Source organism: Stereum hirsutum, assembly GCF_000264905.1.
Source record: "Stereum hirsutum FP-91666 SS1 unplaced genomic scaffold STEHIscaffold_15, whole genome shotgun sequence".
NCBI lineage: Eukaryota > Fungi > Basidiomycota > Agaricomycetes > Russulales > Stereaceae > Stereum > Stereum hirsutum.
In genome coordinates this window covers 326,942-344,624 of record NW_006763145.1, presented here as the reverse complement: position 1 = coordinate 344,624, position 17,683 = coordinate 326,942, and the positions used below count along the sequence as shown (strand labels likewise).

The following is a 17,683-nucleotide window of genomic DNA, read 5'->3' as shown; positions in this document are numbered from 1 at the left end:
CTACGGTCAGCGGACATGCAGATGGCACGCAACAAATCTCGGCAGCCGACTACGACCCCAGTCTTGATCGCCGTGAGGACGAGGAACGACGCGTCAGAGGGAATGGGCATGTGTATACCAATGGTAATGGTAATGGTGTTCAGGTGAAGCAGGAGTCCAGCGAGGTACCGGATGTAGAGATGATTGAAGAGGAAGAGGAAGTCGTTGAAGAGGAGGAAGAGGATGACTTGGATGACATGTTTGCGATTGCGAGTGGTGAGAAGAAGAAGGCGAAGAAAATGAAGAGGAAGAAGGTCGCGGTATGTTCTTACTCTTCTGTGTTCCTGTTTGATTACGAGGAGGCTTCGGCTAACATATCATCTCTGCGTTTTTCCCTTATTCAGAAACCGACCGTCCCTGCACCAGTCCTTATCACCTCTACTCTCGATACCGCGTCTGATTCAGAAGGCTATTACCAGATCGTCCTTGGTGAGATCTTGGATGGAGGTCGGTATCAAGTCTTTTCGTCCTTGGGCAAGGGTATGTTTGCAAATGTGGTGAGGGCGAGGGTGTTGCAGGATGATTTGCAGGGACAGGGAGGACAGACGGATGGAGCGAGTGGGAGCGGAAGTGGGAAGGAGAGGGAGGTGGCGATTAAGATTATTAGGAGTCAAGAGTCGATGTGAGTCGTCTTTTTTTCCTTGTTCCTGTTCTTCACTGTAAGCTTACAACAATTTCCTTGTTTGCACAGGTATAAAGCGGGGCTCAAAGAAGTCCAAATGCTCAACAAGCTTAGACAGGCCGACCCGGAGGATAAGAAACATGTAGTCAAGCTCGAGCGAACATTCGAGCACAGGGGGCATCTCTGTCTTGTCTTCGAGTCTTTGAGGTGGGCGGGCTTCTATGTTATAACTTTCGCCCCATCCCTGATCCATTTACAGCATGAACCTGCGGGACGTCGTAAAACGGTTCGGAAAAGATGTCGGACTCAATATTCGCGCGGTGCGGGCCTACGCTCACCAGCTTTTCTTGTCGATGAGTCTTCTAAGGAAGTGCAACGTGATGCACGCGGATATCAAGCCCGACAATATTCTGGTATGTCTGTCCCCTAGGCGATCGTCTGACTGCACACGCCCGCTGACTTTCTATTCCGTCATGATACCACTCTTCGCAGGTCAACGACTCGAAAACCCTGCTCAAGCTCTGCGATCTTGGCTCCGCGTCCGACGCCTCCGAAAACGACATTACACCCTACCTCGTCTCTCGCTTCTACCGCGCCCCCGAAATCATCCTTGGCATCCCCTACGACCCCGCGCTCGACATCTGGTCCATCGGATGCACGCTGTACGAGCTCTATACGGGGAAGATTCTGTTCCCAGGGAAGAGCAACAATCAGATGTTGTTGCTGATGCAGGAGTGCAGGGGACGGTTCAATGGGAAGATGGTGAAGAGAGCGAGGTTCGGGGATGTTTATTTTGATGAGATGGGGGCGTTTTTGAGTGTTGATGTTGATAGGGTTACGGGGAATGTGAGTCGTCTGTCTGCTCTCACACCCTTCTTCCTTCGTGATCTTTGTCGGATGCCTACTGATGTTGTATTCGGTTTTTGTGTCTCCTGTTTCTAGGACGTCATCAAGAAGGTTCACCTGGCTAAACCGACGCGCGATCTTCGTGCGCGACTTATGCCGAGCGGTGTGGCCGCACAGGCGATGAAGGATGATGAGAGGAAGATGGTGAGCTCCTTTGTGGACCTGTTGGAGAAATGTCTCGTGCTAGATCCGGCGAGGAGGATCACGCCGAAGGAGGCACTGGGGCATCAGTTCATACGAGGCACCTAGATCGCTCAGTTGGGTCAATGGCTTGAGGGAAAGTAGAGGCGTCTCTGTGTGGCGAGGAGTCGGGTGGGAGTTCCGGCGAACCGCCCTCGTGTGTTGTGGTTTGTGGTTGTGTTTGTGTTCTTGTGCAGTAATCTTGGCTGAAGTTTTGTGTCTCACTCTTCACCCTTGTCTCTGTGATCGTTTCCAGACATTCGACCAATCGTGTTCACGAAGCTACACTGATGGTATGGCGCCCTACAACCGTAAGAAGTCAGGCCTGCGAATGCCGTCTGTGAATCGCTCCCACCATCTAATTGGAGGTACATGTCCGATCCGAGGTCTTGAGAGCAATACAGTGCAGGCCCTTGAATGGACCACAACAGCGGATACGAGGAGTCCCGCTCAAGCTCTTCGATGCCTGGGTGTTCTGGTGTCTATCTCCTCATGTTCCTATGACCTCTCACACCCCGCCCAGCTGTGTCACTCGGGCGAGCGGTGACCCACTGAAAGATCCCGTTTAGCCATGAGTCATCCAGGCATTGGTGGATGTCTGTCGTCATCGTTCTTCGGTCCTTCTGAGAGACCTCAGCTGCTGTATGGAATGGAGCATGAGAACGCTCCCGTGCTGGATCGCTCATGGGCCGAGAGCAGTACGCGATTCGCTTCCAATGGAGTACGGCATGTTCTCGTTGGACAGGCACAGGTGCCCGCGGCCGAGCGGATGTTCGTTCTGTCGTTGGCTGTTGGCTGGATTTAGGGTTGTATAAAAGTTGATGGTGGCGGCAGTGCAGGATTTTGAACCTTCTCTCCCAACTCCCGCGCGACGACTGTTACCCGTCCGTACTGGGAACCTCGCCCTGAGCGAACAAATCCTCCAATATCAATCCTACCTGCCAACAAGAGATCATACAAATACAAATGACTTCCCGTCTCCAATCCGTCCTCGCCCACCTTCAACCCGACTCTCTCACCGGCAACAATATGAACAAAGAGGAGCCAGAGAAACCCCTCCCGTCGTTCGATGAGCTCCCGAAGTATAGGAACTTTGTAGGTTGTGCGTGGGATGTATGGGGCCCGAACGATCAGTTGGGGACAATCAATTTGTTGACGGAGGGGGTGGTGAAGAGGGGGGCGCAAGAGGAGGTTAGGTGGGTCTTGCCATTTATTCTTGGTTTTTCTTCGATCTATCCTCGGGTACTTTGATGTCGTGTGCGGTTTTGGGGCTGTTCTAGCGGTATGGTACAGGAAATAAATGGATGGGGATAAACTGCATGAGAGGGAATTATTAACTGTGGGGCAGCGAGTGTGGGAATAGGAGTTTGTGGCGTGCCGGTTGATCGTTGTTGTGGCGGTGGCTATTGAAAGGTTGTGCTAACGGACATCGTTTTCATTCAACCTTTCTAGAACTGGCAAGACCGTCGCGTTGAACTGGTGAGCCCAGTGCCTTCTAAGCCTGACCTATGAATCTTGTTGCTGACGAATGGGCCATATGCTTCGACCTGACTAGGCCTATCAACTTCCCAGCTAAGGTTCGTCAGTTGTGCTCAGTCAGCCATTGAATGTCTGAGGTAAACGTTGACTTGAAAATCGTGACCTGAAATTGGTGCTGGTAGCCCTTTTTCAATCGCAAGGCACCAGAACACCGTACGTGGATGAAGGCATTTACTGTTCGTGATGACGAGCTGCATATCGTGCGTTACACCCCTACCTTCCTCGTGGAAATCTTTGTTTTGTTACTCACGAGATGATTCCATTTGTTGTGACTGTGTATTTCGGTGTCCAGAATACTCAATCCGGAACCCAGTGGGACGGAATGAAGCACTTCCCGCTCATAGAGCACGAGATGTGCTATGGAGGGTGCGTTCCCTTTATGTACTCTAGAGGCATTGCCGTTCACGAATCAAACTCATGACCTATCATCACGTTTAGTGTCCCAGCGCGTTCGCTCCCAGACGGCCAAATCTCCTTTAATGGGCCGGGGACTGTCGACCCAGAGTTGATCAAGCTTGGGATACATAGTATGTACCACTGCTTAAACTTCCTTTCAGACCGGCCCTAATCTCTGCGACACACGACAGACTGGGCCCAGCACGGAATCTGCGGCCGTGGCGTCCTCCTCGACCTTGTCGGATTTCAATCATCACAAGTCTCTTCCTCCACTACCTCCCCCTTCTCTCCGCCCTCCGCCCTCGCCAACCTCCCCTACGACCCCTGGACCTCGCACCCTATCCAGGTCTCTGAACTACTCGCATGCGCTCAATCCCAAGGCGTCACGTTCCGTCGCGGCGATATCTTACTAATCAGGATGGGGTTCATACGTAGGTTTGAAGAAGCGAGTGTGGAGGAGCGGGAAAGGCTGAGTGAAATCGAAGTACATGGGGGTATCGGAGCTGGAAAGGGGGAACAGTTCGCAGGGATTGAGCAGAGCGAGGAGATGAAGCGGTTTTTGTGGTGAGTATGAAACGGGCACGGTCTGCGTGGCAAGTTTTCATGAATGCTAATAAGTATCAATCTCTCTGATGGCAGGGATAATCATTTCGCGGCTGTGGCGTCTGATCAACCTACATTGGAGGTGAATAATCCACTCGACTTGATGGACTTGGATTCGGACCCATCGATTGTTTTATCATGAATCCAATCTAGCGATGGCCCACGCCGGAAGGAGTACCCCATATGCATCAAACTCTTCTCGGGTATGCCCTTGTTCGCTATCTATTTGTGCCATCTCTTGTCGAGCTTGCTGATGGTTACTTTACTCTCAGGTTATGGGGTATGCCCATCGGTACGCTTTCATCCTTTGTAGTAGAGGTGCAGGATCTTTGAGTTGACGCCCTTTCACAGGCGAGTTCTTTGACCTCGAAGCCCTGTCCGACATATGCGCCTCGACCAAGCGATACACATTCTTCTTCTCTTCGTGGCCTTTGAATGTGTACGTTTGGTTTTTTCCCCATTCTGTTCGAGGGTGGTAGCTCTGACGTGAGCCTTGATGCATGCATATACCGAATGTAACAGGCTCGGGGGTGTTGGCAGCCCACCCAACGCTGCGGTACGTGAAATGCCATCCATCACTGTTATCTTTCTAGGCCTGGGCTGTGTGGATTCAAGCACTGATTCTGACCCATCGTTCTGGATTCATTTCAGGCGTACTTTTAAGAGAGGAGGGTTAAGTGTAAAATGCAGAGGATGGGTGTTGGCTGTGGGGTGCGAAAGCGAGTGAGTAATGCACTAACCTTTCTCTCAGCGCTCGCTGACAGTTTCGCTCGGCGTCGGGGGCAGACACGGGGATTGTGATCACACGATATTCTAACAAAAGTCTGCGTTATGTCGACCATGGTCGCATATGTATGATCTTTCGTATCGTCAAGACTGTGCTGTAAATTTATTATACAGGATGGTGTCCAGAACGAGTATGCCTCCGTCATGATAACTACTCCCTCCCTTCGACTTACCGGCCAGAACAAAATAATATCTGCACGGACTAGGTTTCACTTTATCCGTGTCAGACTGACTCTATTCCTCTGCGTCGTCTTACAAACGTTCCCTTGCGCTCTTCTCGAAGTTGACTCTCGAAGTTGACTTACCTTCCATATTATGCACCTCAGACTCCGTGTTGCGTCAAGATCCCTGAGAGGCCTGTTTCATCAAGCGCTTTTCATTGCCTTTTTGCTCTATCACCGCCAATTTTCGCATCCTAGTCACTTTCGACCTGGCATCTCCCCACTATTCACTCACACGCCAGCCGTGGCTCTCCGTCTTGGATGATATGCACCTCGACGCCCTGTCTAGCTCGGCTGTCATACCATCCACGAAAACCTATATAAGAGCCAGCTGTCTCGTCCTTCACACTCACTAACATTTCCACTAGCCTCCAAACAATCTACTCCAAACGCAGCATGGCTCAGCAGAACATTGCCTACCGTCTTACCTCCGTCACAGGCCCCTCTGGGATCACCAAACATACCACCCCGATCCCCACTCCCAAAGCTCACGAAGTCCTCGTCCGCATCTATGCCGTGTCCCTGAACTGGAGAGATTTCGCTGTCGCGCACGGTATCTATCCGTGGCCGGTCATGAAGGACCCGATCATGGGCAGCGACATGGGGGGTGAGGTGGTCAAAGTGGGCGAGGACGTCACCGAGTGGAAGGTCGGGGATAGGGTCACCGCGAGCTTTGATCAAGGGAATTTGTATGGTCCTCAGTTAGACTGGAAGGGTCAGTTTCAGACGGTTATCTTCATTAGCCTTTCTCCCTGTCTGTAATGAGTCATTGCGGTACTGATCATCATCTATTTGTGTAGGTGGCCTCGGCGCCCCAATTGACGGCGTTCTTCAAAACTATCGCATTTTCGTGACCACCGGCCTCCTTGCCATCCCTCCTCACCTGTCTTACGAAGAAGCAGCCTGCTTCCCCTGCGCTGGCGTCACTGCGTGGAACGCATTATATGGTGGTATTCCACTGAAGCCGGGACAGACCATAGTGTTCCAGGGGACAGGAGGCGTAAGTATCTTGGGACTGCAATTCGCGAGCAAGGCGGGAGCGAAGGCACGTCACCTTTCATAGTACTTCAGTGGCAGGAGAGGGACCAGTAACTGATGCGATTGGAGTAGACTATCATCACCTCGAGCTCCGATGACAAGCTGGAAATCGCAAAGAAGTTGGGTGCTACTCACACGATCAACTACAAGAAGAACCCGGAATGGGACCAAGAAGTCTTGAAGGTACGTCTCCTAACTTCCGTGCTTTGTGCTCTGCCTTCACTTAGAGACCTTGACCGTTTCGTTTTGCTCAAGCAGCTCACGAAGAATGCCGGCGCGGACCATATCTTCGATAACGTCGGCATCAGCGAGATCGAACGCTGCTTCAACTGTATCGCGCCTGGTGGATCCATTAGTTCCATCGGGATTCTGGGTGGAGCGCACAAAGTGGGCCCAAATGTGCCGATGATGGCTTTGAGGAAAGGTTCGGTCTTGCGGTATGTCTCTTTTATTCTTCTCGACACATGCAATATCGCGGCATACTCTTCACTGGTAATATCCTACAACATTATACTGATTATCGTGTTGACCTCATTACACAGTGGGATCGATGTCGGCTCGAAACAATTGTTTGACGAAATGCTCCGCTTCATCGAAACTAACGAGATCAAACCGTACATCGATAGAGTCTTCCCGTTTGAGGAGACGAAGGATGCGGTTGAGTATTTGGGGAGGGGAGAACATTTGGGCAAGATTGTGATTCGGGTGGCGTAATAAACATCCACGAAGGTCTTCGCTCTGGGTGGTGTAGGGAATGATACTTCCGTGCATTGAGTCGTTATTGGTTGGCTTTGTTCGAGCATATGCAGTAACGGGCATGTGACTGTAGGACTGTTTGATACGGTCGAATTCAGAATCCAGATATGTCTTGATCATTCTTCTCATTCCCGGACAAAAATCCGTCCTGGCTGGGAGCCGATAACACTGAGGACATCAGTCCAAACTTGATAGTAAATATTGTACTATACTTATTCGGAGACAATGCTGCGGTTCGTCGAGACGAACAAGGTCAGGCTGCACCTTGATCGCGTCTTCCCGTTTGAGGAGGCGAAGGAGGCGATTGAGTATTTGGGCAAGGAGCAGCATTCGGGAAAGATCGTGATTCGTGCGGTGCAGTAAACATTCACTGTGAGGTCTTCGCTCTGAGTGACGCAGGGAATAATGTCCTTGTAGCCGGCTATGTTCGAGCATAAGAAGTAACGCGCACGTAACTGCAGGATGGCTATAAACAAAGTAACTTCGAGGTCTAACTTTTCTCAGCCAAAAGTTACTTCTTCTAACTTTTGGCCGAAAAGTTACCTGGTTTTCCGAACGACCTTGAAGTGGCCCAGAAAGTAATGACGCTCGCCACAGTCCCACGACTCAGAAAGCTCACATTCTTGACTGTCGGCGCCATGGGCCAGCATGGACTCAACCCCATCCGCTGCTCGTCTACATCGCCTCGAGAGGCTCTCCTGGTGTCTCACCGCGCTTGCTTACATTCCCTATGATGTACCCTAGGCTCCATCTCGACTCCATCTTGTGTCAATTTTCCACAAATGGTTGTTGCATGAAACATTTTCCTCAACTTCTTCGCTCTATTGGCTCCAAAGTTCACATCCCAAGATCTTTTGATCCACCATCTCTCGAATCTTCCCTCGTATAGGAGCCTCGGTCATCCGTGTCTGATGATGTGCCTATCTGTTGTCATGACCTCAGCGTCGTGCTCATCTCATCGGTCATACTGCTCATCCGTCTGTATATAAAGGCCTAGAGAACCATCAGCGACGGGACCACACTTCTTCCTCACTAACACCAGGCTCTACAACCGAATATCTGCTCCAAAAGCATCATGGCCGAAGAGAATATCTCATACCGCCTTTCCTCCGCCACCGGCCCCTCCGGCATAACTAAACACACCGCACCAATCCCTTCCCCCAAAACCCACGAAGTTCTCGTCCGCATCCACGCCGCGTCTTTGAACTTCAGAGATTTTGCCGTAGCTCACGGCTTGTATCCGCTGCCGACGAAGAAAGAGCCGATTATGGGGAGCGATATGGCGGGAGAGGTGGTAGAGGTGGGCGAGGGTGTTACGCAGTGGAAGGTCGGAGATAGAGTTACGGCGAATCTTGATCAGGGGAATTTATACGGGCCTCAGTTGGACTGGAATGGTGCGTAATATCGTCTGAAATCTTACGGATACAGTCATCGTCATTTTTCTGTTGGGTATTTATTTTCGTGGCGATCGCGCCGGCGGGCGCCACAGCGCGCCTTTTCCTCCTTTGTTTTGCGCCACATCAGCCCCTATCTTTCTTTCAACCTTCCGACTTCCTCCATCTTGTCACAATTGACTGACGCTCGTTTCCCAATATACTCTTTTTTTTTGAACACAGGTGGACTCGGAGCCCCAATCGACGGCGTCCTCCAGAACTATCGTACCTTCCTATCCACCGGCCTCCTCCCCATCCCATCTCACCTTTCTTACGAAGAAGCGGCCTGCTTCCCCTGTGCCGGCGTCACAGCGTGGAACGCGCTCTATGGCGGTATCCCGTTGAAGCCGGGTCAGACGGTGTTGTTCCAAGGAACGGGAGGAGTGAGTATCATGGGATTGTTATTTGCGAGCAAGGCCGGTGCGAAGGTGTGTTCCTCCCCTATTTGAATAACGTACTGAGCAGGGAAATGTGGTGGCTGATGTGGTGAAAATCAGACCATCATCACGTCGAGTTCGGACAAGAAGCTAGAGCTTGCGAAGAAGTTGGGGGCTACGTATACGATTAACTACAAGACGAACCAAGACTGGGATAAGGAAGTCCTTAAGGTATGTTTCGCCAAAAATCTGGCAGCATCTAAGGACAGCTTTACTCATAATCGTGCCTCGATTGCTTCATTCGACACAACAGCTCACGAATAACCGCGGCGCGGACCACATCCTCGACAACGTCGGCATCAACGAGATCGAACGCTGCTTCAACTGTGTCGTGCCAGGCGGGTCGATCAGTTGTATCGGATTTTTGGGTGGCGAACAGAAAGCGAGCCCAAATGTGCCGATGTTGTCGTTAGTGAAGGGTGCATATTTACGGTAAGTCTCTTTCTCCTCGATGTTCTCGAACAGTGCCATAGCCCGTGCCATACCACACCATACTCTTCGCTCGTGACAGCATGCTTACAATTATGTTGCTTGTTACATACATAGCGGGATCAATGTCGGATCGAAACAACTGCACGAAGACATGCTCAGATTCACAGAGACGAATGAGATCAGACCGCATATCGACAAAGTCTTTCCCTTTGAGGAGACGAAGCAGGCTGTGGAGTACTTGGGCAAAGGGCAGCATTCGGGTAAGATTGTGATTCGGGTTGCGCAGTGAGTGATGAATATCGGTTCTGCCGCAAGGCCCGGGGATTGTACGAGTGATGGGGACGAGTAAAGTGTACGGTGTATGTACTCTATATCTGGGAATGAATCGTTCAAGTTGTGTTTGCTCAACTAGTTTGTATCGACAACGACGACGACCCTCCACACAGCCTAGCCATTGATTTGGTCAAAGCAGGTGGACAACCTTACGGTCGATTGATGGACTAGAACGATAATTCTGGCCTTGTCCACGATAGGACTCTAAAAAACATCTCAGTGCTCAGTCGAAGGTCCTTTTCAAGCTTCCCAAAGTGGAGTGTCAATACCTGACGATCTCAACCGTCGCATACTCACGTTAGTTGGACTTGTGTTAGAATGACTATTGCATACCAGTCAACGACGCAATGAAAACAATTTGATATACAGAGACGGTGCGATACGATTTCAGCGAGAAGAGTACTTGAGAAAGCAATTGTAGGACAGGGAGAGATAGCGATACTAAACCACGGATGGAATAGTGTGGGCGAATAGCGATGGGAGCGAAGCGAGGAAACAAGGATAGCAAGGTATGAGAAAGACATCAGGGCATTGCCCACGGTGGGTGATATGGTTTACTTTCTGGCACGCTTCTTGGAACGCGGCTTCGTCGCCTTCGCAGGTCGAGAGCCAGTAGCTGTCGCAGTACGGCCGTCTTGAGCTGCCTTGGTTTTCGAACGAGTAGAGTGGCGAGAACCAGTGGCGGATGATGACGCATGGGCGCCATCACCTTCAACGACGCCGTCGTCCGCTTCCCGCCGCCGTTTCGAAGTTATCCTAGGTAGACTACTGCTCGATGCAGCAGAGGCGTCCTCCGCCGAGTCATCGCCATCGAACCGCACAGAGCGTTTCTGACCCGGGCCAGAGGATGAAGGTCCGGCACGCTTTGCGGGGGTAGTGTTTCCCCTACTTTCGAATTCTCTACGGCGGGCTTCTATGTCTCTCTCTATCTCCTCCTTCGGCTTCCATACCTCCGGAGGACTATTGTCCTCGGTTAACGGACCATCTCGCTCGCATTGACGAGCGGCCATTTCGGCTTCTTCCTGGGAACGGTACTTTGGATTGGTGTCGTTCCACGTTGTTATTCGCCCCATTGTCTCCGCAAAAGCAAACTGTTCGAGAAATTCGGTATGCAGGTTGGTGAAGGTTCTCGTGGCATAAGCGTCCTTGAGTGTACTGTGAAGTCCGGCAACGAGCGGGAGGAGGGGGCAGAAGTAGGGCGCGCACCACTGCCTGAGTTGCGACTGTTTTGGAGCACTGATGAGGAACAAGGCCTTTTGACTCGCGAGGAGTCTGGCGTCCGTTGACTCGAAGATTGCCCGGATAGCTCCTTTCAGGTCGGCGGTAACGGCTTCGTCCTTGTCCCAAGCGTGGGTGCGTCGAGTGGACGGGCCTTCGTACGAGACGCATAGCCAGCACAGAACCCAGAAAAAGGATTCGAGATCGTGAACGATATCATGTTTGATCGCAACGTTAACTTCGGGATCCGCCTCAAGGTCGAGCTCAGCGGTCGCTGCTGTGAATTTGAAGGAGGACTGCGACGTGAGCTTCAGAGATTTGTACGCGCGTTCTACGAGAAGCTCGCCGCTCATGAACGCTCTTGTACCCTACGGCATCAATGGAGGAAGTTAGCGCGTTTTCGATGCTGAGAGAAAATGAATCAGACTTACACTCCGCTCATCCCCAATAGTAGCCCGTCTTTCAGTCTTCATTTGGACGGCAAAGTCGAGATCAATGAGCACCCCACGAAAGCCCCGCTCGGTATGAGGTTCTGGTATGATAAGTATATTGCCCTGACTGATGTCACGGTGCAAGATACCTTGCGAGCAAAGAAACTCATGACCTGGAGACGATGATGGTGAGTGATGGGTTGTGAAGGTCGAAGAGGGACCTGCCTTGGATAGAATCGTGTAATGTGCCAACTACTTCCGTCAAAGATCGAAAACGTGGAAGTGGTAGTCCATACGTCTCCATAATCAAGCGCGTGTGGAGGCGATTGTAAGGTCCGCTCTTCTGCTTCACCGTCTCCAGAATATCTCCCTCCAAGGGGCCCGAAGCCTTGCCGTGCATGATGCTTGGGAAAAGATACCGATCTGGTTTGAATGGATTATTTTCATAAGCTTCAAAAGACTTTCGGCCGTCGGTCTGATTGGTTGCGATCAGTAACGCATCCCCAGATGGTTCGACTCCTCTACGAATGAAGTTTAGGGTATCGTCTCGTCTTCCGTTGATTCTCACGACGCTGTGGGAGTAAACCTTCGCGACTCCAGGACCTTCACGATAATAATCTCCCTCAAGACCTCGCCGCTCATCTCGCCAAGCGTCCTTGAAAACAAAGACCTGCCGAGTGTGAGTTTGAATGAAGTAGAGGTTGGAGGGCGTGACGACATACCTTGCGATCCTTCTGATCTTTCTCCATGTCTTCGTACTTCCAAGCTAGCCATATCCTTGTGGCCCGTCCACGAAGAACTTCCGCTCGAGCCAGACTCAGTGCCGTATACAAGATGAAGCGATCCTGCGGTATAACGTTCGAGGTGGGATCGGTCTTTTCGTCAGTAGATGACTTATGAGAGGAGACAGCGGCGGAGGATGGGGCATCGACGGTGGTGATCCACATGCGCCGGTATGGGGTAGACGCGGGTTTTGCGTCCTTGACAGCGTAAGACGGAAGAGCGTGGCCCTTGGGGTGTTCTTCGTCAATGACAAACCGAAGCATCGTCGGGTCCCAGCCCAGTGATTCCGGAGACTTTACGAGCAATCCCACGATGATACGAATGAACTGTTTCGCGTCCTGTTTAAGGAGGAGAATACGTTGTCAAGCGTGGTCATTACGGAGGAACAAATGCAGAACGTACTTTGTGAATGTCAAATGGAGGTGCTGCCAAACTACCGCTCCGATCGACGTGCCACAAAGTCAGCGCGCGCCGCGCAAACACAAGGCCGTACATGAACCGCCGATCGGGTTGCTCTCTCAACGTTGAACGTATATAACGCAAAAGCTGTAAAGCGGCAGGGTCGTCCTCTTCCTTTTTGACCTCGATCAGACTATGGACGGCTCGCCACCATAGGAGGGCGGCTCGTGTGGCGTTAATCAGATCAGGCCGACTCTGGTCCTGGAAGTCTGATTTCGGAGGAGATGCATGCTCATCGCGCCAATAGACCTCGTACGCTGCCTCAGGACATAACAGGAGTATCTTATTAAGAAGAGCCGTGAGTGGAGTGTAAAGGATTTTCTCGTTCTTGGGATTCGTCGGAAGTCCCTTCCAAATTTTTCCCTTGGGGTCATAGGCTTTGCTTTTGACAAGGGCTCTGTATATGCGTTCGGTGGTCGTGTTGATGAGTGTGGCGTCATCGCCGAGAAAGCTATCGATGAGGCCTTCGATTTCGCCGTAGGCATGACCATTCATCTCGCTCGTGACGGCATCTTCAGCATCGCGGATAGAGCTACGAAGGTGACTGTCGAGGGACGAGGTGTCAGAACCTTTGTGCGGAGTGTTTAGAGGGGTGTGAGAAGCCATACGAGTGGTGGGGGAACACCAACTGTTCGTCCTCTTCTGAAAAGGTTGAGTTATACTCGGGCGCGATGACTGTGTCGAATCAGGAAACGCGTGAGGAAACAACGTGTTGGAAGCCTGCAAAAAATACCTACGCGAGTCATGATACTCCGGACCCGCACAAGATGGCGCGATATTGTGATTGTGTGCTTTGATTGTGACAGAGATAAGTCAGCGATATACAATTAAAGTAAAAACAACCCGAAACTCTACTTACGACGCAGCGGTGGCCCTGTTGGGCGTCGACGAGTGGTTCGAGATGGTTGGTTTGAAGCAATGACGTTCACAGGTATCTCTGCAAGTGGTAGAAGCATCTTGGGGTAGACAAGGTGAGTGGGAAGTGGGAAGACTACGGCTTTGTCGATATTCAAAGAGAGAGATATGGCGCGGCCTCGTGTTGAGGTCGTTGAGGTCGAAGTTCAAAAGGAAGCCCATAAAGGTAAACGTGGTCATGGACACGGAGCTTCGGCTTCGGCCGCGCCACCTAACTTACACACCGCCACACGCCTCTGGACTAAGTGGCGCGCATAAGTGCACCATAAATAACTCCATATCTGGTTCGTCGACATGAAATAAATGTGTTCCATATTATGAAAATGCCAATCCGAGTACTAACGAACACCTGACCAAAGTCACGAATCACGACGAGTAATATGAATTGACCAATGACAACATCGGAGCACGTCTACGAGCTCTTTCCCGTCCGGGTTCTCTTTCTATTATTCCCTCCGCCTCCCGAGAGCCCTTCACCTGATAAGTTCTCGAACCGCATAGAGCGTTTCTGAGCCGAGCCAGAGGATGACGGTCCACCTCGCTCTACGGCGATATTGTTTCCCCTACTGTCGAATTCTTTATGGCGGGCTTGTGCGTCTCTCTGGGTCTCCTCCTTCGGCTTCCATGCCTTCGGAGAACTACTGTCTTCGGTGGGCGGTCCATCTTGCTCGCGCTGACGAGCGGATACTTCGGCTTCTTCCATGGAGCGGTACTTCGGATCGGTGTTGTTCCAGGTCGGGACTTCGTGCATTGTCTCCGCGATTGCGCATTGTTCGAGAAATTCGGTATGCAGTTTGGTGAATGTTCTCGTGGCATAAGCATCTTTGAGGGTACTGTGAAGCCCGGTAACGAGCGGGAGGAAGGGGTGGAAGTAGGGGGCGCACCACCGCCTGAGTTCCGACTTTTGTGGAGCACTGATGAGGAACAAGGCCTTTTCACTCGCGAGAAGTCTGGCGTCCGTCGACTCGAACATTGCCCGGATAGCTCCCTTCAGGTTGGCGGTAACGGCCTCGTCCTTGTCCCAAGCGTGGGTGCGTCGAGTAGACGGGCCTTCGTACGAGACACATAGCCAGCACAAAACCCAGAAAAGGGACTCGAGATCATGAACGACATCATGACTGACGGCAATGTCCACGGAGGGCGATCTAGGTTTGTATTCAGCGGTCGCTGCTGTCAACTTGAAGTCGGAAAGTACTAGTGGCTTGGACTGCGGGACCGTGTACGCCTCTCCCGTGAGAAGCTCTCCGCTCATGAACGCCTTCGTGCCCTAAAGTCTAGGAAGTTAGTGCCTCATCAATGCTTTAGGGGAAATCTATCAAAATTACACTCTGCTCGTCCCCGACAATATCCAATCTTTCGATGTTCGTTTCGATGGTCAAGTCGAGGTCAATAAGCACTCCACGAAAGCCTCGCTCGGTTTGAGGTTCCGGTATGATCATGATGCTGCTCTGGCTGATATCACGGTGCAGAATCCCTCGCGAACAAAGAAACTCGTGGCCTGCAGACGAAGATGGTGAGTGATACGTTACAAAGATCGAAGAGATAACCTACCTTGGATAGAATCGTGCAATGCGCCAACTACCTCGGGCAAAGATCGAAACCGTGTAAGTGGCAGCCCATAAGTCTCCATGATCAAGCGCGTGTGGAGACGATTGCAGGGCCCGCCCTTCGGTATCACCTTCTCCAAAATATCTGGTGGCGAGAAGTCCGCGAGCGGGTCACGCACGATGCTGGGGAAGCTATACAGGTATCGTTTCCGCGGATTACCTCTGATAGACCTCTGGGCTTCATTCTCACCGGTCGCGATTAGGGACGCACGAGCTTCATATGGTTCGACCCCTCCGCGAATGAAATTCAGAGTGTCATCTCGTCTTCCGTTGATTCGAACGACACTATAGGAGTAGATCTTCGCGACGCCAGGACCTTCAGGATAGCCATCTCCCTCAAGCCCGGGCCGTTCGGCTCTCCATGTGTCCTTGAAAACATAGACCTATCGAGCGTAAGTTTGGAGAGGTTGATAGTGGAGGAAGTGACGACATACCTTGCGATCCTTTTGGTGTTTCTCCATGTCTTCGAACTTCCATGCCAGCCATACCCTTGTAACCCGTCCACGAAGAACTTCCGTTCGAGCCAGACTGAGTGCTGTATATAAGATGAAACGCTGCTTGGGGGTATCGCTCGAGGTTTGATCCATCTCGCTGACAGTAGATGTTTTATGTGAGGAACCAGCGGCCGAGCACGGGGCGTCGACGGTGGTGATCCACATGTGTGTGTATGGGCCAGAAGCGGAGTAAGCGTCTTTGACAGAATAAGACGGAAGAGCGTGGCCATTGGGGTGTTCTTCGTCGATGACAAACCGAAGCATCGTCGGGTCCCAGCCCAGTGATTCCGGAGACTTTACGAGTAATCCTATGATAATACGAATAAACTGTTTGGGGTCCTATTCAAGGAAGAGGATACGCTGTTAAATGCGGGAATTATGGAGAAATAAGTGGAAATTGTACTCTGTGAACGTCGAATGGACGAGCCGCTAAGCTACCACTTCGATCGACTTGCCATAATGACAACGCACGCCGCGCAAACACAAAGCCGTACATGAACCGCCGGTCAGGCTGCTCCTTCAGCGTCGAATGTATATGACGCAAAAGCTGTAAACCGGCGGGCTCGTCCTCGTCTTTCACAACTTCGATCAGACTATGAATGGCACGCCACCGTAGGCGGGTAGCTCGTGTTTCGTTGATCAGGTAGCGCCGACGTTCATGAGACTTTATTTCCGGCGGAGAGAAACACTCGTCGCGCCAATAGATCTCGTACTCTGTCTCATCACATAACTTGATTATCTTGTTCAGAACAATCGCGAGTGGAATGTAGATGACTTTATCGTTTGTAGGCTGCGTCGGAATGTCTTTCCAAATTCGTTGTTTGGAATCGTAGGTTTTGCTTTTGACGAGGGCACCGTATATGTGCTCGGTGATCTCATTGATTAACTGGGTTTCGTCGCCGAGAAAGCTATCGATGAGGCCTTCCGTCTTGCCGTAAGCATGACCGTCGATTTCACTGGCTACTGCGAGTTCAGCATTGTGGTTAAATTTGTCCCAGTTCCTGTGAATGGACGAGGTGTCAGTGCTTTTGTGCCGATTGTTCAGAGGGGTGTCACGAGAAGCCATACGAGGGGTGAGGGAACACCAGCTGTTCCACCTCTTCTGATGTGGCCAAGTTATGTTCGCGCCCGGTAGCTGTATTGAACAACGCCCTTAACAATCAATAAAGCGCGAAAAGACAACGTTTGGAACCATGCAAAGAATGCCTACGCAGGTCATGCCGTCCCGGATCGGCATGGGATGACACGATATTAGGATTGTCTGCTTCGGTTTATGGCAGAGGGAAATCAGTGATATTCAACTCAAATAGAAGCTACCCGACGTTAACTGAACTTACGACATAGCTGTGGACCTTTTCGACGAGCGGCTCGAGATGACTGGTTCGAGTTTGAAGCAATAACGTTCACAGGTATCTCTGCAAGCGGAAGAAGCATCTTGAGGTTAACAAGGGGAGTGCGAAGTAGGAAGAGTGCAGCTTTATTGAGCTTTATAGAGTGATATATGGGGCAGCCTCGAGCGACTGTGCAGATTGAGGTTGAAGTTCAAAAGGAAGTCCAAAAAGCGGAGGGACACGGAGCTTCGGCTTCGGCTTCGGCCGTACCAAATAACACTGCACCGCCACGCACCTTGGACAAAGTGGCGTCAAAGTGGCGTGCACCAAAACTCCATCATGATCATTCCCGGCTCGTCGACAGCAAGGAACTGAGTCCATATCAAGGCATTCTGTTTCATAAAAATGTCCATGAGAGTGCGAATGAACACCTGGTCACTGCGGTCTTGAAACACGGAAGTCGATTCTCCAGACTCGTAAAGTCCTGATTGATGAACTCGGGATGGGTCTGAGCCTCGCCGAATATCTGAAGAAACTGGGAGGAAATCAGGTCCGTGGGGTATTATTATACAGATCGCGGGAAGCAAGACATATAACAGTAAGTGCCTTGTAGTGCCTGCCAGCCCAGTGAGTGCCCTCGTAAGCGAGGCCGTCCAGGAAGCCGATGGATAGCCAGCGCAGGACCGAGAAAATTACCAGAGAAGCGATTCCAGATTATGACCGG

At 51.3% G+C, this 17,683-nt stretch overlaps 5 protein-coding genes across 5 annotated transcripts; 4 read left to right on the top strand and 1 right to left on the bottom strand.

The window, feature by feature from the left end:
- Positions 1 to 278: 278 nt before the first annotated feature.
- Positions 279 to 1,816, top strand: STEHIDRAFT_65015 (kinase-like protein; the record flags this gene model as incomplete). Its single annotated transcript, XM_007308284.1, has 5 exons — positions 279 to 661; positions 731 to 868; positions 921 to 1,074; positions 1,154 to 1,507; positions 1,604 to 1,816. 5 exons carry the CDS (start codon positions 279 to 281, stop codon positions 1,814 to 1,816), a joined length of 1,242 nt encoding a protein of 413 aa, XP_007308346.1.
- Positions 1,817 to 2,619: 803 nt separating this feature from the next.
- On the top strand, positions 2,620 to 5,210 carry STEHIDRAFT_102776 (uncharacterized protein). Its single transcript, XM_007308374.1, has 14 exons — positions 2,620 to 2,943; positions 3,200 to 3,226; positions 3,303 to 3,324; positions 3,409 to 3,486; positions 3,579 to 3,652; positions 3,725 to 3,813; positions 3,874 to 4,246; positions 4,322 to 4,367; positions 4,439 to 4,488; positions 4,558 to 4,577; positions 4,637 to 4,724; positions 4,808 to 4,841; positions 4,937 to 5,008; positions 5,072 to 5,210. The coding sequence occupies exons 1-13, from the start codon at positions 2,714 to 2,716 to the stop codon at positions 4,946 to 4,948; spliced, it is 1,143 nt and encodes a 380-aa protein (XP_007308436.1). The 5' UTR covers positions 2,620 to 2,713; the 3' UTR covers positions 4,949 to 5,008; positions 5,072 to 5,210.
- A 478-nt stretch (positions 5,211 to 5,688) lies between these two features.
- Positions 5,689 to 7,044, top strand: STEHIDRAFT_133948 (NAD-P-binding protein; the record flags this gene model as incomplete). Its single annotated transcript, XM_007308373.1, has 5 exons — positions 5,689 to 6,046; positions 6,093 to 6,337; positions 6,403 to 6,513; positions 6,589 to 6,767; positions 6,873 to 7,044. The coding sequence occupies 5 exons, from the start codon at positions 5,689 to 5,691 to the stop codon at positions 7,042 to 7,044; spliced, it is 1,065 nt and encodes a 354-aa protein (XP_007308435.1).
- Positions 7,045 to 7,815: 771 nt separating this feature from the next.
- STEHIDRAFT_124473 (NAD-P-binding protein) lies at positions 7,816 to 9,796 on the top strand. The gene is made up of 5 exons (XM_007308372.1): positions 7,816 to 8,480; positions 8,703 to 8,947; positions 9,017 to 9,127; positions 9,210 to 9,388; positions 9,503 to 9,796. Exons 1-5 carry the CDS (start codon positions 8,162 to 8,164, stop codon positions 9,675 to 9,677), a joined length of 1,029 nt encoding a protein of 342 aa, XP_007308434.1. The 5' UTR covers positions 7,816 to 8,161; the 3' UTR covers positions 9,678 to 9,796.
- A 240-nt stretch (positions 9,797 to 10,036) lies between these two features.
- Positions 10,037 to 13,644, bottom strand: STEHIDRAFT_149445 (uncharacterized protein). The gene is made up of 8 exons (XM_007308371.1): positions 13,472 to 13,644; positions 13,350 to 13,403; positions 13,221 to 13,287; positions 12,556 to 13,156; positions 12,093 to 12,491; positions 11,596 to 12,040; positions 11,371 to 11,543; positions 10,037 to 11,307 (listed from the first exon to the last, which is right to left on the bottom strand). Exons 1-8 carry the CDS (start codon positions 13,566 to 13,568, stop codon positions 10,276 to 10,278), a joined length of 2,868 nt encoding a protein of 955 aa, XP_007308433.1. The 5' UTR covers positions 13,569 to 13,644; the 3' UTR covers positions 10,037 to 10,275.
- Positions 13,645 to 17,683: the final 4,039 nt, after the last annotated feature.